The sequence below is a fragment of the Gambusia affinis genome, linkage group LG21 (genome assembly GCF_019740435.1).
Source record: "Gambusia affinis linkage group LG21, SWU_Gaff_1.0, whole genome shotgun sequence".
Classification (NCBI taxonomy): Eukaryota; Metazoa; Chordata; class Actinopteri; order Cyprinodontiformes; family Poeciliidae; genus Gambusia; species Gambusia affinis.
The window spans coordinates 7,748,496-7,775,822 of record NC_057888.1 but is presented as its reverse complement, the minus strand read 5'-3'; the positions used below and the strand labels follow the sequence as shown (position 1 = coordinate 7,775,822).

The 27,327-nt window shown below is 38.6% G+C and overlaps 2 protein-coding genes across 2 annotated transcripts in view; one reads left to right on the top strand and one right to left on the bottom strand.

Moving 5' to 3' along the window:
• Positions 1 to 10,995, top strand: part of emilin2b (elastin microfibril interfacer 2b) — a 15,893-nt gene extending 4,898 nt beyond the window's left edge. The window contains exons 5-9 of the mRNA XM_044104727.1: positions 7,946 to 8,140; positions 8,224 to 8,268; positions 8,356 to 8,406; positions 8,488 to 8,604; positions 10,359 to 10,995. Of these exons, the coding sequence (XP_043960662.1) occupies positions 7,946 to 8,140; positions 8,224 to 8,268; positions 8,356 to 8,406; positions 8,488 to 8,604; positions 10,359 to 10,690 (740 nt within the window). The 3' untranslated portion in view covers positions 10,691 to 10,995. The remainder of the gene's footprint in view (positions 1 to 7,945; positions 8,141 to 8,223; positions 8,269 to 8,355; positions 8,407 to 8,487; positions 8,605 to 10,358) is intronic.
• On the bottom strand, positions 10,716 to 27,327 carry LOC122824296 (phosphatidate phosphatase LPIN2-like). The gene is made up of 20 exons (XM_044104728.1): positions 27,249 to 27,327; positions 22,124 to 22,324; positions 20,817 to 20,912; positions 19,933 to 20,222; positions 19,748 to 19,864; positions 18,514 to 18,637; positions 17,949 to 18,402; positions 17,455 to 17,554; positions 17,127 to 17,314; positions 16,010 to 16,103; positions 15,852 to 15,921; positions 15,692 to 15,775; positions 15,400 to 15,479; positions 14,670 to 14,820; positions 14,026 to 14,174; positions 13,420 to 13,506; positions 13,183 to 13,335; positions 12,831 to 12,945; positions 12,634 to 12,737; positions 10,716 to 12,542 (listed from the first exon to the last, which is right to left on the bottom strand). Exons 2-20 carry the CDS (start codon positions 22,313 to 22,315, stop codon positions 12,398 to 12,400), a joined length of 2,793 nt encoding a protein of 930 aa, XP_043960663.1. The 5' UTR covers positions 22,316 to 22,324; positions 27,249 to 27,327; the 3' UTR covers positions 10,716 to 12,397.

Below are 27,327 nucleotides of genomic sequence, written 5' to 3'. Positions count from 1 at the left end.
GAGAAAAATTTAACATTGTTTTTTTTAGCATTAACACTGAGACAAAGCTTTGATTGAACCTTCTAATATGTTAATTAGCCATGTGCTCACTTCTCTTGTTGCATTTTTATTCCAAACCCCAGTGAAACTTCTTTTAAAGGTGATAGTCTTCTGGCCAAATGAAAACACTGATGATTTTTCTACTGTTAGAAGTTGCAGCACAGAGCTATAAAATGTCACCATTTAGTTTTGCTCGTTCTAGGAGCAAGTCACTAAATCTTTGGACTTTGCCCATTTTTGATGTGCTAAGCTACATGCTGCAAGCAAGAAAAGTACCAGTAGTTGAAAAGTATCAATTTACATTCCAAATTCAATCACTGAGGTTCACATATGAAGCTTTTGTAGTGACTCAAGTTAAGTGACGCAAACTATCATAAGCGTATATAAGTTGTGTATTCCTCCAGCTTTGACTATGTTTTACATTTGAGGCAGTCAGATACACAGTTTGCAGTCCCTTGAAGGATGTTCTGTCAGATTTTAATGACTTGAAACTGCACTTGAAACACAAGTGTAGCTTCTATAAATAACTGTAAGTTATCAGAGAAATAGGGAAGCCATTACCTGAAAAGCTAAAGTCTCTGGGGTTCATTGGCATAATCAAAAACAACCCATCATAAAACCAGCTCTGTCATAACTTATGCAAAATGAGTACACCTCCTTCAGTATTTGATCAGTAAACTAATTTTTTCAACATATATCAGGAACACCTGAAAGACATTCTACAAAACTATGCAAACATTTGAAATTGGCCATATTTTCTTTAAATTTCCCCCCACAGAGCCAGACTTTATTTCACACTTTCAAAGTGGTCATGGTCAATAGTGTTCCTTTGTTTTATACAAATTTTCTTTTAAACCTCTTACATGCTGCAAAAACCGTGTAATGGTTTCAAAGTATATTTATGTGTTAGAATGGCCCAGTCAAACTCTAGACCTAAATCCAGTTGGCATTTTTTCTGAGAACTTAAAAAGTCCTGTTCACAAACACATAGGAACAGACTTTTCTGATTGCAGATGTGGGACGAATGCTTGTGTACGACATTGCATGTGTTAACTAGATGTCTCTGTAGCACTGTTAAACTCTTACCTTACACGTTTTTTATAGTCCATCGCAGAGTTTGACTCATGACAGGATAATTTGCCAATTTAGCTGTTGCTGTCCCACCCAAATGACGTACTCTGCAGCACGGTCGACAAGCCTTAGCATCCATGTTTCTTTTTTCCATTCATCATTCATTTCATTTTTTATTAATGCTTGGCTTTTCATACTGTAGCATGTTTCTGATGTGAATCCACACATTGATGACACCTATGAGAACTAGCTGGACTCCTACCATTGTGAATGCAAACTTGGAGCTTTTCCACATTGTTATGGTGCCAGAGCTCTTCCTTTGGGAGCATCTCCATCCCCATCCTGTTGTATTGGTTCCTATAATTTAGCATGTAGTCCAGTTTGGAATAACTTGAGAAGATGGTCTTTGTTTAGTTTTCTACAAGATTTCCATGAAAATTACACCTTTAAATGTAATTTTTCAAATTTTTGCCAGAAAAATGATTGTACAGTGACACAAAAATATTGTTACTCCACCCTGTGGCTTTTTCCAATTATGTCATTTAACAGTTTTTCACGATCGAACCATATTTCAGTTTGAGATCTGCTTTCTTGTTTGCTATTAACTGCTACTCTGTGTGCTCTCTGTAGTCTTCTCGTTTATCTCACATTGAGCTTATCTGAAGAGGCTGGAAAAGGTTTCTCTGTCACACGGTCTTCTTCACACACCTCAACATGGATTCTCACTGATGGACAACTTTTCATTTCAAAGCCAATAGTTTTAGTGTGTTCAAGTGCTAATGGATGAACATTTACACTGACATTTTTTTCTACTGATAAGATTGGGTTTCCTTCATTCCCTTTAGTCAAACCCTATAAAGTTTTGAAATCTCTGTTGAGAGTTCACTCTCTGTCTGAGAAAAAAAAAAAGTGAAATGTTTCCCCAGAGGCCGCCCGTGACTGTGTTTACCAATGATGTCACACAGTGGTTAATCTTTATCAAGAGGACTGAAAGCAGTAGTGATTTTCTTGCATTCAGCACTGTAACTGGGTCATTCTTGGAAATATTTATGATTGTTTGAAAAGTCATGAAAATAATACAGTTAATTCTGGAAATATTTAGACCCTGGTGTATTTTGTTGTACTGGGTGCTTGTGAAAACATAATCCAGTTTGTTTGAGAAGGGCAGCAGCATTTTTGGGTCAGATTTACTTTATAAATATAGGGTGACTGACTGTTCTGTATTTGCTGTAATTGTTTGTTTTTAATACTTTGCTCAAAATCATTTGCAGAAGATGTGCTTTTCTCTTTAGTCATCCTTTGACTTTTCCACAGCTGTCTTAAGTTTCTGCTTTTCAGAAAGCTTTCTGCTTTGCTTTAAATGTAAAATCCAGCCCATTCGAGTGGTAATCACAGAAATCTGCAATCTACTTACTTCAGAAACTAGAATCCGGGCCTGAGAGTGCGATAACTTCATCTGTTTTTTTTGTTTTTTTCAGTTTTAGATTGGAATAATCTGTCTTCTCAGTTATAGTTCAAGTAAGAGGTGTACATGCCCTCATCAGGGGGATGAATTTCAGTATAAGTCTGAAATTAAAATTTTGCATTTTGAATTGTTCATGCCATGCACAAGCTTCTGCCATGATTATGGCTACACATCTTATCAGAAGACTAAAATGCCTAAAATCTTAATGCTAGTGTTTATTTGAAGATATTGGTTTCGTTTGGTTTTCTACCTTCATCAGCGCCACTGCCAGGAAAACAGACCCATGTCATGCCGCTGCTTGGCAGTTAATACAATATTTTTACATTTGAAAGCCTTAACCCAGTTTCTTTAAATGCACGTCTTGTAATTCAAAGTGAAACAGCTCAATCTTCTTCTCATCTTGTGATGGAGTGGTTCTCCAGATGGTATTTAGTTTGTCCAGGTGAGGCAGTTAAAGTTTTCTGTTGTTAAACTGGCTTAACAGGTTCTGGTTCATGGTAAGTTTGGTACTTAATGACTTCTTTGTTGTTTCTGAACATCTTGAGCAATTTCCTCTGCTTCAGGCAGCTAAAAGGAAGCCATATTTGATCCAACAGGATGCTTCATCCATCCATTTAAGGATGGGTTGGTGGCTCTGACTCCAATCTTATTGATACTTGGTGGATTTCTCCTCAATTACAACAGCTTGTGGTTCCTCTGGTCTTGGTAGGGTTGCAGTTCTTTTTCTCTTTCCATTTTTTGTATGATGGACTGAACGGTCCTCTCTGTGAGATGTTCAAAGTGTAGGATACTTTATTTATAGTCAATCCCTACTTCACAGTGTTGTGTTCCTGAATCTTCATGAGACTTTTTGGTCACTAAAATTCTCCATCAAACCTCTGAGGTCCTCAGAGCACTTGTATCGTGAACCATTGTACACTAATTGATCTATGACATCCTAAAAATACATTCTGGTATGTGATTACAATAGAAATGTGGTAACAGAAAAGGGCAATGAGGGTGGATACCTTTGCAGGACACTGAGCTTGCAACAATCTGATTTTGAGGTTAGAGTTGGTGAGAAACTTTCCCAACTGGAATTCCGACTTTATGGGGAGTCCCAGTTAATTTCCCGACTTGAAACCTGGAATTTATGACTTTGAATTAACTGTGATAATTCATTGCCAGTCAGAAAAGCTCCGGGTTTGCTTTCACAATGTGCTTTGCTTCATTTTCCATGTGCACTTCAGTTACTCCCTACAAGCCCATGCCATCAACCAGCACCCATTGACTTTACAGATACAGATGGCCTTGCAAAAAAATGTACTGTTAGCAACTTCCAAAATTTGCTTTGTTTTTGAACGTTACATGAAAGTCTTGCACCTCCTTCAGTTGTAACAAAACAGTCTTTCTGTTTGTGTTTTTGGAGCAGGCCTATAACGGCACTGATGTACGTAGAGCTCTTTACGGAAACTTTTACAGATAAGGGAGTAATGCTCTCTTGCTTATGACGTATTTAGACTCTTAGGTCTGTGACTTGTATGAGATAAGATAACAAATCTTCCCCACAGGTCAAATGTAACGGCCTCGCAAACATATACAACGGTTTCTGGCTGAGAGCATCCAGGATCAGTAAAGTCTTCAGCTTTTGTTTTCTGTTACTCTCCATTTAGATCCTGATTTTTTTTTTCAGACTGTTTGTGACAGGGCTGATAAATATATTGCCATTCTCACTCCTCTTTTCTCCAGAGATCTGCTTTGGCCACTAAACACAGAGGTTGCATCTATGGATTCCTAAATCAAAGCTTTAAGACCTCAGTGTGTTTTGGTGACTCATAAAGTCAATATGCAGCCTTGCACTCATTATTAAAAAGTGATTTATAAAGTAGAATGTGTCTGTTTTTGCGACACAGGAGACTGCTGTAATCATAAACTGCTGGCTGGTAAATCACTAACAACACAGCGAGGATTTCCCTTCCCTGAACCGGTTAGAGAAACACACATTTAGATCCAGCTGTATTTGTTTACAGCTCACCTCTTTTATCCAGAAGTACACTCTACCATGCAGATACACATCCTGTCCTTGGCTCTTTTATCTCTGTGGCAGGAGCTCGGAAATCACTTTTGAATTGCTGAGATCAAAGGGGACGACATACCTTGCTTTATATGAGGAGCAACACGGCCAGCGCACTTGCAGGTTTACCTCCTGTGCTGTTTTACTGTGAGACGTTAGTCTGCCAGCATTTGTTGCGTTAAACAGGCCGACTTTTCTGAAGTGACCCCTTCCCCTCATAGCAAGGAGACTGAACATGTGGCAGCTCCTCACTGTGGTGCTGGTCTGTTTTTTATGTGCAAAATTATGCATGTGTGAAGGGGAGAGGGATACAAACACAAAACGTCTTTTGCATAAATGTCTACTTTTAAGCGTGTAAAAGTAAACATTTACTTTTAAATGCTTATCTTTAAAAGTAAGCATGTACATGTAAGAGACCACAATTATTTGAGACACTAAATAAGAGGCCACATTTGAAGATGGCCACAAGTCGGACGACCATGTGCAGTGTATCTTTGGGGGGGTTTTTGTAACAACTTATACCAACAAATACATACATTTCCTGAGAAAAGCATACTACAACAGACTCACTGTTTCAGATCTGTCACACACAGCTGTGATTATCCAAGACCAGCAACGATCTTAACACCGTTACTTTAAATGATTATTTAGGCCTGTTATTATGAACTTGAAGAGAGAAAATAACAGTCATCTAGCCTTTAACTCATCAGCTACAAAATACTGCATTCTGGGGTAATGTTGCCGGGAGGAGTCCTTCAATTTACCACCTAAACATTCCCTCTGTTACTGGAACTACCTGGTCTAGAATGCAGCATTTTTAAAGTGTATTGTACTGCAAACAACAGAGAAAAACTTATGCATAAGCAAGGAATACATCTATTACACATGCATATGTCATGGTAAGTTAAAATAACTTAAGGGGGGAAAAAGATGTTTATTTAAACAGAAAAATATTAATAAATCCTATTGCAAAAAAGTATAATACAAAACATACAGTGAAATATATATTATTATAGTAATTAACCCAGTAACATTATATTTAAGGAACTCTTTAGTAATATGCATAAATGCATAAAAGTACTTCAGTTCTTCTGTCTCTTCAGTGCATCTTTACTCTGTCTTCTCAAATCCCCAGGATTCAGGTTCTGGTTCTGCTGGAGGTTTCTTCTTGTTAAAGCAGAGTGTTCCTTTATGGTGAAACTGCAGTGACTCTTATAGAAAACTTTTAAACCAATTTGAATCATCAACAGAACTTGGCTGCATTGTTCTATAACTAGGGTCAATTAGAATGCTTTGACTTGCAATGATTAAAGTAACTGGATTGACTTCATCTTTATTCTTGTTAAGTGCCTTGAGATAACATCTGTTGTGAATTAACCCTATGTTAACAAACTGAATCGAATTAAATTGAACTCAAATTTGAATTTTTGCCCAGTCTTCATTGTTGAATCATACATTTTGACCTTAACTGAGGCAGGACCTCCACTGTCTTTCTATAAAAGTTTAACAAAACTTAAAACCCACTGGACTGTTATTCTTCTCATCTATTATACAAGATTCAAGATCACATAAATCAAAGTCTTGATGACAGTAAAACCCCTGTCACACTATTACGTATAAACCTTTTGCTTTAATGGCAGTGGGAAACATGATGCCAACCAATAATAGCCACCTTCCTGCTCATTCAACACTGCAGTTTGATCACCAGATAATCCAGGCTGTTACAGACGTTTCAGACACATGTGCAGCACTACTAGAAAAAATGGAACCGAGACTGAAATGTTGCGGCCAGAACCTGATAATAACATCACGCAAATCTATGCAGACAGACTTCTTATTAAGTCATACTTGGCTACTCTGAGTAGAAAGCGCTGATTTGTTATGTAAATTAATCATCCTTATTAGCATTCCATCTTTGGATGGTAATGCATAAAACTGACATTTATTTCTAGAGTTTTTCCAATAAGAAACTTGGGATAGCTTTGAAATACGCTTGGACAGACACACTTTGTGTTAAACTGTAAAATCTATCTCTGAACAATAATCTAAATTATGGTTACCAGCTCATATGACAGGTAATGGCTATAAGGTTTTAACACAGCCAATCCAGACACTGAGTTATTTTTAGGGTTAGAATTAAGGCAATGAGAGCTCTCATTTTTAGAACGAATAAACAATTTTCAAGGCTGAAAACGTCCAGCTGCCTTCTTTCTCAACACACAGGATTTATTGTAGATTTTATTTGACGATTATTTGCTTTTGGAGACAGCCAAGACAGGCTGAGTTGAGCTATGCTTCAGGGAGTTTGGAGCATTATGCCATTACAATAAAATGTGCTCTTGGAAAGACTAACATTAGCAACAATTATGGCCTAGTGACTTTGATCACTTGGACAGGTGTTGGTAAGCCTTTAGATAAACCATGTGTATGCAGTATGGTAATGTTCCCTAGGTCTGTTTCATGTTGAGCATCACAATGAATCCAAAAGTCATGTTTTGAAATGTGTTGGCTGATAAAGACTGGATAGAGCTACTTTTTGGTGAAAACTTTAATGAAATGTATCTATTTTTAGAAACTGTACAATCAACCGGTTGGTTTTCTTTAATTAGTCAAATGCAACACAATGTGGCTTCCAAATGTTAGACAATCATTGTAAAAATTACTAATAGTAAATAAAATTATGTAAAATAATGTGTATACTTTAACTTTACCAATATTTTTTATTCCATAAACAAAGATCAAATTTACATTCCATTTATGATCAAGTCTCAAATTGTCAACTGCATTAAAATCAATTTAGTTTTGAAAATAGAACAATGGATAAACTTACTTACAACTTTGATAAAGAGCCCAAATAAAATAAAAATAAAAATAAAATTGTTTTATCCTAAGAGAAGAGTTTTCGAAGGTTTAAACAACTCACATGTTTGGAAAAAACTTTTTTCCTCTACATAAATCATCTTCAGAAAATTGGCTTCAAATTATTTTGACATGAGAATGAAACAATGTACCAAGGCAAGAATGTTTTGCATGTCAGATGTATTCCACATGTCAGAGTTTAAGCTGTGAACAAATAGAAAAATGCAGAAAAATGTCACAATTGTTAAATATTTGCAAAGAAGAACAATGCCTACAGCCACCTGCAGTTAATTACAGTCTTTTTAACACTTCAAAGAAACTCTAAAAAGAATTAGACTTAAACAAGCCATGTAGTGGAAAGTGTATTTAGCTAGAACATTTTTACAGCCTTATACAGTTGAATCCAGCTGGTGTGTGACCTCTAACCTGCAGTCTTAACAGGTCTCTGTTCTGTTCAGGTGCCAGTGTTGGACCGGTGGATGGAGGATCTCCCCGGGTTTCAGCTGAGAGTTTTAGAGTGTTAGCTGTCCCTCCAGAGCCTTCCCTTCAGCATCTACCTGTGATGGAGACAGGAGAGGCAGGCCCACCAGGAGAAATGACCAAAGTGACGGACCTCAACATGATGTCTGTTCAGGGGTTTGCTGGAGCTCCAGGTGAGGCACATTCAAATAAAATTTCTCTGCATGTTTTTTTTCTTATATACTATTTAATTTCTCTCATTGTTTTTTATCCAAAGCTACCGCAAAAGACTCCTTAAAAACCAGCAGACCTCTAATCTCAGGTATATTTTACTTTAACTGTTTCACGATGCCTCAGAATTGAGTTTCTATGCTGCAAATAATCGATTTCAACACTATTTTATGAACAGATGTGACTATGCCTCCAAGATCCCCAAAGCAGAAAACTAGCACAGCTTCAGGTTAGAGTTATTAATCATTTAGGAGCCTGAATCTGTTAGGATTATGGTTGCTCATGTCATATATTTTGCTGTCTTCTCCAGGTGAGAAGGTGTCCTTCTCGGCTGGTTTGACTTTCTCACCATTCCCAGAAGAAGCTGGAATAATCCGATTCAACAGGGTGCTGGTCAACGATGGAGGACATTATGACCCTCACACAGGTAGCTTAACATGAACTCTTGAAAAGTCATTTGGAGGGGAAAAGAGTGCAGTCCTGCAGAAAGGACATAAATTAGATGCTGTTTGCTGCTTGTGCCTCCGCCTCCTTTACTAATGTCACCCTGATCAATTTCCTCTCCGACCCATATCAAAAACCGATACTGACTAAACCCATCAGGCTTTGGGGGATCCACCATACTTATTCACAGCAGCATCACTGTAGACAGAATGGCTCTGATGTACACGTGTAGACTCACATTTAGAAAGACAAGGAGGCATTCAAACAACAAAAAAAAATTTGGTGGTGAGAAATTTGTGTTCTCACCACCTCTGCTAAGTCAGTCCTCCTTTACAGATCTCAGACTCAAAGAACTGAAAACCTACATGAGCAGCTGCATCCTGGAGATTCTCTACATTCACTTGCCAGATCAAATTAGCAGCACTGACCTTTGACAACATACAAACCATCTGCCTGTAGGAGAGCATTTTCTCATAAGACACTGGCAATAGATCAGCTGTACACTAATGACATCACCAGGAGACCTCTGACCTGGACCTCTCAGGGAAAGAGGAAGAGCGGACGGCCTCAAAACATCTGGCGAAGACATTTAGAAGCAGACATGAAGAGGTCAGGTTGGATTTGGAACCAAATGGAGGAGAGGGTGCAGTTTAGGTATTATATATTATCAATGACCTTTGCCCCTGGATGGATGGATGGTTGTAGGTATTTACAATGTGATTGTGATGACTTTGCTGTATTTTTTTATTAGGGTAAAAGTGCAGGAAGTTACTTATTTTTCTTGTGTCCATCTTGTTTTTCGTCCTGGCTGTCAGTTATGTAAATCGGTGACTTCGATGATGATGTGGAGAATTTTATGACTTCCTTTTTATGAGTCGAGTTATTTTTTCTTCTTCCTCCAGTGACAGTTCATTACTGTTCAAACGCAAGAAGCAAGCAAGCCAGGGTGTGTCCTCCTGTGAAACTGAATAAAAATCTTTTGATAAACGCAGTTCATTTATTAAAAAGATGGCTTATGTGATTTTCAAATAGAGCCAGGTTGGTTTGGATAGTTTTTTATGCCTTTTAAAGGAAACCATGAATTTTTACAACTTTTACATCTGCCAAGAAATGAGAAACAGAAGCCCTCATATGTGGGATTAATAGAGGGGTGTGGCTGAGGAGTGAAGCAGGGGAAAGGAAGATGGGTGACGCAGGACTTCCAGTAAGAGGTTTGACTAAGCCACTGGAACCCATCTAACCATGTCTAGAGACAACATGGTGGAAATAATCTTTCTTTTCCCTTAGCAGAACAGAAACATAACTGAAAGGCGGGAGCTGGAATATTGAATATTGTAGATATCCTCTGCAAAAACTTCTGCAAATAGGTGGCTTTTTGCATAAAATGTGAGTTACTCTGCAAAGAAAAATCTATGAAGAGGTGGATCCATGAAAACTGAACAATGAATAGACAGGGATTCACTGTACTCCAGCTATCTTATTCCGATTTTAAACTTTGTTTGATAGTAGACATTTTAATGAGACAAAAAAAGAACTAGCAGAAAACCTGTAGAAATTTGGAAGCCAGCAAATTTGCTTTATACTTGAACCACTGAGGAGCAAAACTGCCTCTATTCTGGACATGTTGGTTGAGCAACACTAATACACATTCTCTCTTTTGGCTTTTAAAAATCCCAGAGGTTCATGACATCTTTGATAACAGTCAGTGTCCACAGATCTTCTCTCTCTGTATTCCAGGCATCTTCACCGCTCCAACAGATGGTCGCTACCTGGTGACGGCCGTGCTTGTCCCCCAGAGAGGCGAGAAGGTTGAGGCCGTGCTCTCAGTGTCCAACAGAAACATCCAGATGCTGGATTCAGCAGGCTTCTCCTCTGAGGTCACTGCGCCGCTCTCGCCAGAGCACTGCAGCTGCAGCGGCTCGACCTCACTGAGTCTGGTTGTTTCGATGAAGCAAGGAGACCGAATGGGACTCATGTTGACCGCTGGGAAACTCGCCATCTCTGACCCCCCGGAGATCCTGTCATCTTTTAGTGCTGTGCTTCTGTACGGCAGCCCGATAAAACGATAGCTGCTCTGACTCTTTGTTACGCAAACAACTGAGAAGGAGCATTTTTACCTGGTTGGGTTAAATTATCAAAACATGGCAACACTCTATTTAAGACAAGCAAATGAGACGGTCTGCATTATGAGGACTAATATATAGTTGCTATGTTTTGTTTTGCTTTCATGGCTCAAAAGAATTGAAACGCGCACACACACGCATCTTGTCAGAGACTAAATATAAACAAGCTTTGTGGTCTTAAATGCAATCTTTTTAATTTTTTTTTCCAATTTAAGACATGTCTTCACAATTTAATAAAACAACAGCACAGGGATGTGATGTGATGTGAACTACTTGTTCATAAATTTGAACAAATGTATAATTTAATGGGTAATGTTTTCTAGTTTTCTGTGCCTTTCTAGCAAAAAATAATAGATACCCACAAGTTGGTCTGAGCAATCTATAGAAATGATCTGCAATAACTAAAGTTCTTAATTGGAAGGAAAAGTAAAGTTTCATAAAACTAATATAAATTAAAGTGTGGTCTCTTCACACAAAGCTTGTCACTTTCACAGAAAGAAAGCTGTAAAATTGTTGGCATTTGTTACTAAGAACACAAACTTCTGAAAAAAAAAAAAAAATCAACATTCATTAAAAAATGAACAGTGAGCCCTAAGTCTAACTATATGGATTTACAGAAATGCTTATCAAGCAGCAGCAGGATCTACATTCACTTATTGAACAGAGACACATCACTGCAATTTGAAGCAGCAAATCACAACATGTTGTTTCTTCCCAGCATTTCAGTGCAAAGGAAATAACATGTAAGGCCTTAAAGGGACAGCGACACACTGACTCTATTAAGTGCCTACAGAAGTACCTGGGTTACAACTCACAGAAACTGCAACAAAAAATGTTTATGTGCACAAAAATATTTTGTTCTTGCATGAGAAAAAAAATATTGTTGATCAACTGTAGAAAAAGTATTTTTTGTTTTTTAGCAGTTTGTGATCCTAATTACAGGGGGAAAAAAAACAGGAATCTGTTTATAGCCTTTTAAGTTCAAGAGCAAATTTTAGCACCACACAATCAGAAGAGATTGTTTGGAGAACAAAAGGCAGTTTTCCAGTGCCTTTGGTTGGAAAGAGAAAATGTGATTCTTAAGATAATAAGCTGATCATATGAACATTTTGAATCCAAAAAGCTTTGTATGAAAATGCTTTTCATACAATCCAGTTGTTCATCCATTAAAGTGCATAAAACGTCACATATGTTGGACAGTCAAATATCCAGAAGAACTGTTATTTCCCGAAGACTCTAAATGTAACAAAATAAGCAGTCTTCTGATTGGTCAGTTTAGACACTGTTCAATCAGTTGAACCTTTTAAGATTGTGTCAAAATTTGCACTTGGCAAGCTTCAGTTTTACATGCAGGTGAATATTTCACAGTCTTCTACAACTGCACAAACATTTCACTGAGAGAAATGTTTTACTTCATTTTACTTCATTTTACTTCAAGATAAAAGCTTGATTTTTAAGTACAAAATATTGCCTTTAAAAAAATTTTGTGCAATCTAAAAGTGCAAATATGCTCTGTGCAGTTTACGCACTGCTTCATTTAAAAATAAAGCAGTACATAAATATATCCCTGACATTTACCCTACATCAGAAAATATTTAAGATGCTACTTTAGCAGCCGTTAAGTTTAGGATTTAAATCAGAGCGTCTCTGAAGTCACAGCATCTCCTCGAAGCACACCTCTGCAATCGGCTGCCTCCAGTAGCAGAAGGAGCTGAAGTCCGGACAGCTGAAGGTGGCGCAGTGCTGTGTGCTTCGCAGTGGGAAAACGTGCTCCACCAGCTCGCTCAGCCGACTGTAGCTGCCAAGTTACAAACAAGCATCACAAGAGAAAATATTAAAACATTTGTATGGGAGGAACAGCTGACAGAAAGTGATTTGTTGCTACTTACGATGTTTTATTGCCTTTGGATTGCTCAAGGATCAGCTCCCCCTTAGGATTCACTGTGAATATCCGACACGCAGGCACGCCCACTTGTTTATAGGCAAACACATCCTAATGAGGAAGGAACGCAAAAGCAAACAGATGATTTTATACAGATTAAAATAAAAAACTTTAATAGTGCAGGAGTAAAGGTATTCTACTCACATTCTCCCTGTTTCCAAAGGCAGCATAGAAAGGTTGAGTGTTTGGGTGGAACAGGTTCTTGATGTCTGTGAGGCATTCGATCTTGAACTTCTCAGGCTTTTTCTCAATGACCTCTCTTAAAGGAAAAAAAGAATCATAAATGAATCCTCTAACACACCGCAGCTGATTCTGGAAGCACATAATGCATCTCAAAAACAGGATTAAATGCACAGATCTGCATTTTCAAGCTCCAGTTGTAATTTTGCTGCAATTTTCTCGCTTCCATTGTGTGACTTTCTCCAGCAGATGCACATCTCACGTCAGTAAGCATCAGTATCTCTTCTGATCAGATAAAAGTCAGAGGATTTCCCACCTGTGGAAGGCAGAGAAGAGGCTGCTTGGTGAAAGCATGAGAGGTCCCTGAGGAAGAAGCGTGCCGCTGTCGTTCACCCAGTGCAGATATCCGCGAGTCATGTCAGCCATGCCGATGGCTCGGGCCGAGCAGTACAGGAACCTGTACCCGTTCCTGCAACAGTCAGATGTTTGCTGGCTGAGTTGTTTTAGTTTAACGTTTCCTGATGTGATAATGGATGCAAACGATCGGTCTTACTCATGCACTGAGTTGTAAAGCTTTGCGATTCCCCGATGAGTCCAGTCTTTGCCAAGCTGAGGCAGAATCTGACCAAAAACATCTGATCTGTAAAGAAATGTGCCAGGACAAAGTTTTCTTGTTTGTTTTGTTTTGCTTTCTCAATCAGAAATGGAAACAACTACCAGGTCAAGCTATTTTGGAAAGCAGACTGAGTTTTCTTGTCAATGTAACAAGAATTTTAGGTGGAGTTGAACCGATTGCTCAGCAGATGATTCTCGGGTAGCTGTAAGTGGATGCAAAGATCTATTTGATTCTGAGTAGTGAAGAAGGCTTGAACTTAAAAATGTCTGCTGATAATCAGAACATGAGAATTTAAATTTGATTGACTGGTTGTTTTACAATCAGTGAACTAATCTAAGCAACACCAATTGTTAAAGGAGGTGTGGGCAATTAAATTCACCCAAAACTAAATTTAAATGTTAGATCTCTCGTTGAGCTCAATCACTCCAAACGTATATGTAATAATAAACTTTGCAAATATGAATTTGATCAGCTGGTGGCTTCATGTTCAGTAGCGTGTTCTACATTTTTATTTTCAGAGGAAAGTGTGGTTATTTTCCATACTTGGTGATGGTGCCATCGATGTCCGAGATGATGACCTTGTCGTCCCAGTTCCACAGGTAGATGGTTCCTTCGCAGCGACAGGTTCCCTGGTACTGAGTGGTTATGCTGAACGTGACGTCGTTCGGGCCGTCTCTCAGCTTCAGGCTGGCCTGCAAAAGGTAAACAGTTCAGAAGCTGAAATACACCAAATAAATTAGAATGTTACTGAGTGAAACACATGATATAGATTAATTTCACATAGAGTGATGCTATCAATAATGCATATTCTAATTTTATTTACTGAAGATATGAAAATCCATTAAAACTGAATGCTTCCTCTACACACTTTCCAGTTTACTTTGAAGGTAGGGCGAGAGTGAAGCGCAGACTCTTAAAAAGCACCAAGCAATAATGGTTCAATAAATATTCTGGTGATTTAATTTCTGTGTTAATTTTCATTTGTAAAAAAAAAAACCTCCTGGAGACATCCAGAATGTACTTGGTACCTGATTTTTCTTTCATTTCAAAATGCCAAATTGTTGTTTTTCCATAAAACACAGATTCTGATGAAGAATGGCAGAATTTTATTATTGTTTGGCACACAACTTAAACCTTTTTGTCCCCTGTTTCTGTCTAAACCACGCAGCTCACACTGCTGAACTTACGATCTGATGAGACGACAGACGGAGGGATTTCCTGTAAGAGTGACATGTAGCCGCTCCTTCACTCTGCACGCGCTCAGTGGGTTTCATGGATGGTGCTGCACCATTCAGCTCTTTGGTCTCTTCATCACTGGACCACTCTGAAGCTTTCTGCCTGCAGGAGAGAGATGGTGAACAGGTCTGGTGACAAGTTGACACACACACACACACACACACACACACACACACACACACACACACACACACGCACACACACGCACACCTACACATCATCATGGGTATGAAAGTCGTATCAAATTAAAAGATTTAAAAATGTATCTGAACTTTTCTTTTTCAGAATTTATTATCAAATAACTTAAGAATTGGCAAGAAGCAATACCTATTACAGACACTAGAGGGCGGCATATCTACTCTCCTACATTTACCACACTTCATATCCTCTACCGGTACTTAACACTGCAGATATGTATGCTGATTACCTTTCAAATTTACCAATTGAACAATTTTTTCTGATAATTATGAACCATGTGAGTTTAGTCATCATTTCTTCACATATTTTCTGTGTCTCTGCCTCTTAATGAGTTTATTGGTCATAGGTTTATAAGTCACAAGACTTCAGCACTGACTAATATGCTAATCCGTCCTGTGTGGGACTTGTTTACCCAACACAACTCGTGTTGACATGTTTTGTATTGTTGTTAGGACTCTGCATACGTGCCAGCTGCTGACTCACTGGGTATCTGGGGCCTGGTGGAGGGCAGGGCTCTCTCTGCTCGCAGACTCCTGTCTCTCCAACTTGCTCTCAGTTGACAGCTAAGAACACAAAGAGTAGGAAGATGATGTAGATATTTTAAAAGTGAGAGCTTATTTAACAAGAAAATGCCTTTACATAATGATGCAAATCTAAGATGATGAGATTGCTGAGGCTTTTGGGCAGTGTATTCCTCATTTGCAATGCAAACTGGAACTCCAGTGTCCTCCACATTTGTGAGTCATAAGGTTGCGCAACCAATTTTAATTTTCACCTGCTTTGTGCTGCTCTTCCTCCAGAACCACCACCGTCCGGACTTTTTGGGCATTTTCTCCTTCACCCAGGCCTCTTCTGTTGTCTGAAATTCAAATAACTCAATTATGAGAAAGAATTATTCAAGCAGCTCGAGAAAAACGCGTTAGACCAGACGATACCTTCGGAAGATTTTTCTGGAAAGCTTGCATGCATAGAATCAAAGGTGCTGCCAGAGTCCAGTTGTAATATCTAGAAAAGAAATATATTTTGATTGTTAATCTTAAGATGTTTGAGCAAAAATGTGGAATGGGATATATGCTGGGCTGATGAGACCCACCGGTTTCCAATTCTGACCACCAAGTTTGGATTGTCGATGATCGCTGGATTCTCGGCAAAGTCATTATAGGAGATCATGTGTTCCATGAATTTCTCTAAAGAAAAACGGACAGAGGTTCAGCCAACAGATCATTTTCTAAATTAAGTTTTGTATTATTTTAATCTTTTTCACATTTTAAGATAATTTCTTCTTCCGCCTACTAAACGGAAAAACATGCTCCCTCAAACTAAAAGACATGCTAATTGGCACCTCTGCAGTAATGATATGTAAAACATGTTGAGGTAGTTGTATAAATCCTATTTTTGTCTATGATTCTTACATTTATTACCACTTTATAGACTTGTTCTTACGTTTTTAGGTCAGGTTTGGATGTCAGCTTTTATTATATCTGATTTTTTTTATTATATTGTCTTTTATGTTTTATTGGCTCTAATGTGTTTAATTACTGCTATAAACACAATTTTTCCTTTCGAGAGACAATAATTTGTTCTGAATCGGAATTTGTGAATAATAGGCAGATAATGAATACCAGAAACGGCTAAAAACAGGAGTTTATGACTCAAAGCCTTTCTTGAGTCATAAACTAAAAACAAAATGTAATTAGAATTAGAATTACATACAAAAATATGGTTCAGAAAAAACGTTAAAATAAGGATAAATGTCTACAACAGTACAAGCAGTAATAATAAGGCGTGTTTCTATCAAGCTTCGCTGAACCTTCATCTTACAGCTTCTGTGCTGTTTCACATTTAAAACTCCCTCCGATCAAAAACGTTTGTACACACCCAGCAGGATCATGCTAAACTAAAACAAATTTAAAAACTTCCCCTTAAAGTTTTTAAAAGGCAAAACTTTTAACTGAAATTGTTTAAAAAGCTAAGATTATTTTAAATGAGGATTTCTTTCCTCCACCTTCACAGGCAATTAAAAAACCTGAGAATAGACATGCTCATATAAATACATACTACTATATATGTATTTATACTTCATAACTTTTTGGAGTTCTCTCCTGGGGAGATGCAACGCGAAGAGAGGGGGAGAAAAACTAAACTAGTTCCTCACAATGAACACTGTAAAGCAGTGATAGCTTTAGTTCATAATAAAGACAACCCATCACCTTTTGAGATCTCTGAGTTTTCGCCCACGCCTCCACACAGCGACAGTGTAACATCAGGCAGGTCGCTCGCTGAGTCGGACAGACACTCTGTTCCGCTGTCTGCCGCTGCGCTCCCCACTGACTGGGGGGACTGGGACCCGGAGCGCCGACCCGTCTCCACCCAGTGCTTAGGAACCGGCTCAGTCTCACTGAAATACGGACAGTTCAAATTCAGATATTAAAATCATAGCAGTGTACAGTCCATGTCACGTCTGCTGGGATTTTGCTTCTTTACATTGGAGGCTTGTTATAAATGAATTGAAATCTCAGAGAATTTCCAGTTTTGCACCTTTTTGGGAAGTACCGAGCGGCAACGTCCGGCTCAAGGGCGCTCAGGTCCTCCAGGTAAATATCCTCAGGCCCCTGGTGTTGGCTCCTCTTCCTCACAACTTTTAAAGAAAGAGAAAACAAAATCTCTGAATGTCTTCATAGCAATGACTTCACTTTGTTTCACTTCCTTTTCTTTTCTTTTTTTTTTTGACTTCTACATGTGAACGAAGAGGAGTCCCAGACAAGAGTCTGAACTAAGGGCCCAAACAGAAACCACATCCTTCCCGTTAGCATCCACATACATTCAAACTGGGTGTAGTTGTTTTCTCATACAGAAATCTGGAGGAAGTCAACTCAGACATTATCAATTTTCTCTCTTCAATGTTTCTTTTGAGACAATAAATGTGTTGAGTTGGATTAAAATACCTTTTAATTCTGTCTTTTTTTAGACTTACATTCTGAAAAGTACAAAAAGCATTGTGATTTTCTAGAACAGGGCATAAAGACCGTTACCTTTCCTTTTGACGGGTGAGTCTGTGGTCTTAGATGCAGCTTTTGCTTCAGGACATCCTGTCAGAGGCTCTCCAGCTTCACTGCTTCCTGTACTGGGAGCAGAACCGCTGTTCCTGCAACTAGGAGGCGAAGACGTCCACTTTGGCTTCTGTACGTTATTCGAGTTGGAATTTGAAATTGCAGGACTTGATTGAGAGGAAAAGCTGCTCGACTTTCTATCTGAAAAGTCTTGCTTATTGTTTGCACCACGTGACTCAGGGAGCTGTGGGCTGCAGCTGCATTGACGAGGCTTAACCGTCCGAGGTTCTGGCTTCACAATGTTACAAACGGACTCTGATGAGCTCTGCTGGACAATCGGCTCGTCCTCCATGGCCGCTGAGCTCAGAATTACTCTGAAATGTGTGCTCTCTGACGGGGTGATGCTCAGTGTCTTTGTCTCAGACTTTTTATTGACCTGGACGCAGACAAAGGAAGTTAAAATATAGAAACACATCATTAAAACTTGTTTTGAGTAAGTCTTTGTGTGGTGGAAGTGAGAGCATCGTTGTAACTTTAAGATCTGTACCTTTGTTGATTCAGGAAGCTCCCCCCAGCTCCACTGCATGTGGGACTCAGACCTAAACATGCTCTCTGTCGGCTTCACCATCAGCTCAGAGTCGCTTTTGGGCGAGGCTGGTTCGGACAGATTCCTGACGCAAGCAAGAAACACGTTTCCACTGAGTCAGCACTTAGGACCTCAAGGGAGAGTTTTGTTTTCTTTTATTTGCCTGACTTATTATAATTACAGCTGCTTTTAAAAACATTCACAACTATTGAACCTTATTACTTTATGTGGTAGAGCAAAACAAAGTAGTGAGTAATTGTGATATGAAAGAAAACCTGCCGACAAATGAATCTAAAATGTCTTGGAAATGTCACAAACACTTTTCAAAACAACATATTTTCTATTCAACCAGGGTATCTGCAGGTCTCAACAAGTCAAATGTAAGACCTTTTTAATATCAGCTTGAATTGGGGATGAATGGGGGATCCAGCTGCCTTTTATGGGCTAAAACTGACATTGTCTAGCCAACTGGTGATACATTTGCACTCATCCATGACAGGTGACAGAATTACAATGAAGATGTCTGCATGTGACTCAAAATTTAGCCAGAGGAGTCCAGCAAGAAAAACATGAAAAATAATCATGCCAGAACAAAATTTAAGGCTTGTGATGAGCATTTTCAAGGACAGCTTACATTTTTAAATATAAATTTAAGACTTTTTAAGGATGCATGAACACCCTGGATCCAAGTATTTTGGGATATAAATCTAACATCTTAGGACATCTAGAAGCTGGACTTTTTGCCTTTTTCTCAGTTGGATTAGATTGAGAGCACCTGAGAACATCTATTTTCAAAACTTACCACTGATTCTCTGTTGGATTTAGGTTTGGATTTTTATTTGGCCATGAGAAGGAAAGGGGTGAAAGGGATTTGTCTAAAAGTTACTGGGTAGTTGCTCTGGAGGAATGGAATTGGTCTCTCTGATTAATGCTCCCTGGCTTATTGTGTTCTATGCCATTCATGATGCGTATTCACTAATGTTCTTTAACAGACCTCTGAGGCCTTTAAGACTAGGATTAAATAATCCAAAAGTAGACTGTGTTCACCATTTTCCTTCAACTTCACAATTATGAATCACTTGGTGTTCAGCTCCAAACATTTTAATGAAATTGATATGTTAGTGGTTGTAATATGCCAAAATGTTAAAGTGCAGGAGGTGTAAGAACGTTTGTGCATGGAGTGAGAAGTTCGTACATAGGGCAGGGAGACCAGTCCCCATCAGAGAAAGGGTAGCTGTCCCATTCCAGGGCGCTGAGAGGGGAGTGCTGCCTCTGCTCCACATTGTCCTTCACTATTGACAGCGATGATGCCCTGACGATAGAGAATAATATTAGTAACATTGTCTCTAAACAGCGGATCAGAGTTCAGTTTATGCTCACCTTCCGCTGTTTGCATGCTGCTCCTCATCTGAGCTGGCGTCACACAGCTCCTGCTCTCCTCCTGCACACGTCGGCTCCTCCTTGCGCGGCTCGGCTTTGTGCTTCCTCCTGCGTCGCCTCTTCTTCCTGCCGGATGAGCTCGAGCAAAGCTGGGGATTTGTCGAGTCCGGCTCTGGGACAACAGGGGGCTGGCAGCTCTCTGTGGACCCCACACATCTGGCTTCCCTGCTCCGGATCAGAACCTCCTCGGTGGGGATGGGTGACGTCACCAAGTGGGCAGGAATTATCTCCTATTTCAGAAAGTATATTTACACAATGACCAAAAAAGACAGTGGCTTGGAAAGGTTTTCAAACCATTTGATTGTTTTTGCATTTTGTCACATTACAACTACAAGCTTTTCACAGGAATTGCATGTAACAGACCAACACATAGTAGCGCATCGCTGAGAAGTGAAGAGAAAATTATCTATGGTAAATGTTTCTGAAACCCTTCTCACCTTGATGAAGCCCAGTGCAACTGTTTTTCCATTTGTAAATTTAAGGGGTATTGCACAACAGCAAGTTTGTTGACATGGTATTTAATAGTCCTGCACTCTGCAAATTTGGCAAAAGGAGCTCAAGTTTTGCAAAGACATTTTATTTTCTCTGTGTGCAATGCTGGTGGTAAGAAACACTTGCAGAACTATGTCATTTCACTTCCATTTCACAATTACTCACTATTTTGTTCTGTACAGTCACATAAAGCCTTAATAAAACACACAGATGTTTCTGAATGTAAGGTGGCAAAAGATGAAAGAGCTCAGGGGGATGACTAGTTTTGCAAGTTATTTTAAGGTGAAACATAGTGAAATTAACTCATTGTAATTAAAAAGTGCAAAACTCACATTGCTCCACTCTGCCTCCTGCACAAAAAAGGCCTCTCCATTGTCTCCGAGCTTCATGTGCAGTTCCACAGGTTCTCCATTGATCTCTATGTCAATCTGCAGAATCCGAAACAACACAGCACATTACAGTGAGGCAAGTCCCCATACTCAGATTGCTTCAGATTGAAACAAGCAACAATGAGGCTTAACAGAAAACCACAATCTTAGCATAGCTCTGTGCCCCAGATTAACCTGAAGCTTTGAGCTGAGCCACAGAAAACGGATGGACGATTTTTACCTGCGCGTTAAGCAAAAATGCATGCGTATAGCATGCAGCTGAAATAGTTAATTCACAACTAAAGCACTAGAAATGTGACATGAAGAAATTATCTTAAACCCAATCAAATTGCAAGATGCAGAAATTTTACAGTAGAGAAATAAGAGGCAAGTGTGTTTTCTCCCATGTGCCCTCTCTACAGAAATGAATGCTTTAAACCAGCAGTGAAACCCGCAGACTACTTCCTGCACAGTGTAACACTCGTGTACCTCTACAGCAGATGATATTACTTTTTTGAATGGGGCAAAGTGAGATTTGAGTTTTAGCTTCTTCTTCTCTTCAAAGTACTCTGTAGGCTGCCGCAGAGTCTATAGGTACAGGAGAGAGGGAAAATGTTTGTTGTGGGCTTCAAAACAAATAGCTGCTTTACACTCTATGAATTGCTGGCTATAGTTATCTTTATGAGAAACGGTACATTAGACTTGGTCCAAGTGGCTAGAATCTCCAAAAGCTGTACTAAGTAAAAGCAGCACTACTTGAATATATTTTTAGTCCAGTTAAAGTATAAGGTTAGGCACCAGCACCCCTCCCAACCCCATTCGGGACAAGGGTGTTAGAAGATGGATGGATGGATGGATAAAGTACAAAGTTGTCATCCAACAATTTACTCAAGAGACTAAAACAGCATTTGTTAAAACTGGCTGCAATTACTGAGTAACAGTGAACACAGTGTCTGGCTTACTTGGTGATTAATTATGTATGTACAAATTCTGGCATTATTAAAGAAACAAAATAAGAATAGAAAAAAAACAACTTTTTATCATCATGATAAAATAAATTCAGGGCAAAGGAATAACAAAATTCCCCTTTTTCAAAACCTCTATTCTTATAGAATAGAGGTTTATATGCATATTATATGTGCAAAGTACTTCTAAATCTTGTTAACAAGATTAGGCAAATTCACCTCCATATAGCAAAATCTTCCCAACAGACTCTAAAGAGATCCCAAACAGCTGCAACCATTTGATTTAAACCAACATTAGGAACCCACCACTTTCTCCCTGGAGCGTAGGACTCCTAGTTTTCCAAAGCGGACGTGGAAAGGAGAGCAGTGGAACGTCCCGTCAGGCTGTCGGACCACAATTACGTCAATGCAGCCTGACAGGGTGGCCTGATTGATTCCTTTGTACAACTCCTTCACCGTCACCAGAACCTGGCCTGCCAGCTGCCCCACATAGTTCATGGTGTTCACCTGTAAGAAAAATAAAACAAATCAAATTAATTTTTAGTTCCATTTGACTAAACTCTGACTGTAAGATATGTTTTTTTTATTTCTTTTTTTAATTTTGGCCTATCAGGTCACTGTCCCTGTAAGCAGGTTGCTGTTGCTCAGAATAGCCTGTCCCTAAACATTCTGTTCCATTTCCCTTTCAAACGGTCCAGAAATGATCAGGATTTAATTAGGGGCTCTGCTACAGCAACAAAGGACGTAGAGGTGAGAGATCCAAAATCATCTAGAAATCAACTCAACCTGGATCAAATATTAAAGCGATAGTTCAGAAGTTTGAAGTTGCTGTGTACGACTCTCTTAGCATCATCCTTCATCCTCTGAAGGAGGAAGTCTGCAAACTGAAACTATTTTCAATTTTGCTTGCCCTGCATTTACAGGGAAGGCAGATAATTTTCATGGTAAATTGGGGTAAGAGGCGGTGCACCACTGCCTCTGACAAGATTAACTGTCTCACAGACAATTAGATCCAAACAAGTAGAGCTAAAACAGACTTCACAGTGACATGCCTTGACTGCAGCTAATTTCTGATCTTAACAGAAAATTTATCTAATTTTGGAGATTAAAGCATTTTTTCATCTCAAATCAAACAGAAAACATTAATCTGCGATATAAATAAATTGAGGTCAATTTCTCCTTAAATGTTGGCTTGAGATTGGCAACAGGCCAAAAGGCTTTTACAAAGTTTTTTTTTTGTCTTCTTTTCAGTGGTTATAAATGGGCCTCCTTGCAAAATTTGGCGTATAAGACAATTTAAATGGTTTTAAATTATACTAAGCATATGAAATCTAACAAAAAGACTTATTTTGGGACATAAAGGAGCACTTTGTAATATCTATGACCCGTTTTTTAAATTAAATCTTATTGAAAAGAAGCTTCAAGTGTCTTGGCTGCAAGTCTGTTTGATTAATTAACTCGTCTTTTGCCAGTGGTTTCATGAAGATCCAGAACCGAAGAGCTAGGGTGGTCCAAACTGGGTCACAAGATATTTTTAGTACTTCGGGTTCAGTTTTCAACTGGGCCTGTCACTAAAAACCTCTGCTCTCCTCTCTTTATGTCTTTTGACAGTTTAGTTTGAAAGTAAAGGAGCTACATTCTAACAGCAAGCGGAAATACAACAATTCACACCCAAAACTTAATATGACACCATTGGTCTCAAGTCTTTTACATATTCGGTTCTAAAGTGAACACTTCCGCTTATTCTGCATTGAAACCAAACAATCTACAGTATACAGAGAAGAGGCAGGAAATGATTACTTCCATGTCAGGTTTATATGTTTTACGTGCTTCAGGGAGTGTCTGCAAATATCTGTGTATGTCATTTCTGGTTTGAAACTGTCTAAATGCAGCCAGATATAACAGAAAACACTACAGAAAGTGTGTTAATCTTACTGATAAAAGGAAAAGCAGAAAAACTACTCAGTTATTCTTACAATATTTACAGTTGTCTTTGTCTAGGTTTTGTTGGAAAAGTAATTTTGGGTCTTATTACTTAACATTGTGTAAAGTGGCTTCAGTCCACTTTTGACTTGGAACAAACAAAACAAAACAAAACAAACAAGGCACCTAAAGTTCTGGTCTAATCGGACTATGACATTATAAAAACCTCACCTTTAAGCAAACAACTCGAAATTTCATAATACAAATTATTATCTCAATCAATGATAAAAATAGTTTCATAAGGAGTATGATGAGGCAAGTCTGGTTGAACCTCAATGAAGCAGTAAAAGACTTTACAAAACACTTACATAATACAAAATATCAAGAATATTAAGTGTTTTCTTCAGAAAATGAAGTCAGGCTTTGTGAAAAACTCTCCTAACATCACAACAAATAAGGGTAATGTTTTCGAGCCTGACAACGCTGACAAAAATATATTGTCCACCTTGTTCAGAAGTTCTGGTTGCAAGCAGATTTCCTGTAAGCTGTTCAATACATTGTAATGCAACTCACAAGCAAGTACACCTTGTTCACAAATTTTATTGTTAAATGAACAATAAAAGGTTTAGGGAATTAAAGTCTAAACCGTTTCAGACATGTTTAATCTTCCTTTCGAGGTTTAATCAATTCAATTTGGTCATTATTTTTTGTTTCCTCATTCTGACAACCATACAACATTTGTTTCTACTATGACAGAGATTCACAGAGGAAGAAAAGAGGACGTCTCGTAGTCAAAAGCAAAGCCATGATTTGAACTAACCAGAGTCCATGGGGTCTTAAAGTGCAGCTGCTGGTTCTTCTGCTGCTCTGCTGGTATCTTTCCTGAAACCTCCATGTTACATCATCATCATTAAGGTAAACTACAAACTTGTCCACTACAGCATTTTCCTCTGCTAGCCTCCTCTTCTCAGTGCCACAGCTCCTTAGACCCTTCTGCATGAACTTTGAGGGAAAATTACCCCCAATCTGAACTCTAAAATCCTTACATAACTTGGCACCAGACCCCGGGCACCACCATCCTGTGCACCAGAAATCTCTTTAAACATTGCAAAATAGCTGGATGTTGGTACCATTGTGGACTAAATTAACTCGTTCAGTTTCCTAATTTCTAATTTCTTACACAGTGATCATAGTTCAACAAATCTGGCTGCTTAGCAATTAAAAATAGAGTTACAGCAAGAGCCAGGGTCTTCTATACTGATGACATTACACTATGAATATTGTGCTTCTGAGGCTTCCCCTGCACATTACAGTAAACCTGATCAATAATAATTTAATGGACAAAGCAGATATGTCTGCTGTTGCACACTAAGACACCTTAGACAACTCTACATTATATTTAGTTGGAATTTGACTACCTGGTGTGGTGCCATCCTATAATAATGTGATGTTTAGGAAATAAACCTTTTACTTCCTAAACAGTAACAAATGCTATTTTTTGCATTTGAACAGTCTCTCAGCTAGAAACACTTTTTGCCAGAGGATTATGGGGGAAAAATCTTGGAAATAACTGAAATAACAACAGCAAAAAAGTGTCAATAGACAAACCATGTAAGCTGTTTGTGAGCATAAAGTTAACCAGCTAAGAAACTGCTTTTGAAGAAAGCAGCTTTTATTTCTTACATGTTCACCATCAGCACAAAACATCTGATGAGGCATTAACTGCTCTTCCTGGGTTTTTTTTCTGACAAGTAAATGAGAAAATGTGCAACTGCAGATAATGTCAATATTTTACTTTCCCTTAATTAACCCAGTGGGCTCAAACTCCAGTCCTCAGCTCACCTGGCTCCAAAATTAGTTCTTTAGTAGAGCCTTGTACTTGACTGCATGCAGGGGAGATAGGTTAGCCTTTTAATCCCAGCATGTGTGACAAGGAACACATCTAAAAGTTGCATGACTCTGTTGCTTAAGGACCACTGCATTAACCCACATCATTTGCTTTAGGTGACTTTTCCGGCCACAACAACATACAGTGTTGTGGGAAAACTACCTGCAGATCAACAGCTGATCTGCAGTTCTAGCAGCATGACAGTCAATGTTCCTGTAATATTATATTGTTCCATGTGTTTTAGTGCACTGCTATTAAACCCATTAAAATGCTTATATTAATAGTTCTCCAAAAAGATGACCCAGTTTTCAAACTTCAACATCAGTTAATTCACAGCATCACTGAATATCAACCTACATCCACTGTTATAAACATGTGTTTTATTTGAAAACAAACATTTGAAACATTTATACTCTTCATTGCTAAGTGACATTAAGCCACACTTCCTCTTTCGAAAAGAACTGTTTGTCTGTTATATCATGCATTCTAATTACAGAGTTTATTTTTGGGTGCTAGGAGGGTTACACAAAGTGCCTTATACTTTATCAAAGAAATCCAGCACACTGATGTCCCATCTACTCCCTCTTTCTCTCTCTCTCTCTCTCTCTCTCTCTCTCTCTCTCTCTCTCTCTCTCCCTGTGGGGTGACATTACTAAGTCTTGAGAAGCGTTAATCCGGTTAACAAGATTAGGCCAAATCTAGCTTTCCCTGCCACTGCACGTTTCTCCCACTGACTGGACAGCTTCCCCATGTGACTGTAGGACAGCCATGGCTGCTTTTGCCTTCCTGAGTTTGTGACTGTTATTTCTAATAAATGGATCATGACAAATTTAATGTAGTTATTCACTAGATAAGTCAGTTGTTGCTGAAAAGAAAATTACAGCATAGATAGATAGATAGATAGATAGATAGATAGATAGATAGATAGATAGATAGATAGATAGATAGATAGATAGATAGATAGATAGATAGATAGATAGATAGATAGATAGATAGATAGATAGATAGATAGATAGATAGATAGATAGATAGATAGATATGTGTGTGTACGTGCCTGTGCGTGCAGGGGTGAGTGTGTGTGTGTGTGTTTGCAGTGGTGTTTTTCCGGAGGTAGTTGGGTAATTTGAAAGTAAATTAATCAACTCATTCAGCAATACTGTGCTTTCCTGTATCATCCGTGTCATTTCTGGGAAATAGCCTGCATCAGCCAGCAAAGAAGGGGAGTAAATGTTGTTTATGTTTATCATCATCTCATTTACGTGTAAACAATACAATCTACCAGTAATGTGAGAGGACATTTTTTAATTAAACATAGCTTAATAAAACGCTAGGATGCTTATCTACAGAGAGGTTTTTCGTAATCTGACAAGAGTTTTATGAGAAGACAAAACAAGGTAATAACTAAAACGTAACGAGCGTTTCTTTTACATAAAGCAAAAGTTAATCTATGAGTTAGAATCGGTTTATGTCGGTTTAGTTAAAATTCACGGCTCGAAACTTTAAATGCTGTTTAAATGACAACCCTTCAGTTACGTCAAAGACGGGAGTCAGAGGTATATTTTATTTTCTGAACCTGTTAAAGGAGCGTACAGTGAAGACGGAGCGCGTAAATCTTCCTACCTGAAGGGAATAGAGGTTCTCCGGTAGCAGGCAGACACACAGTCCGTTTATCTGTTCCTCCAACAGGTGTTATGCCGAG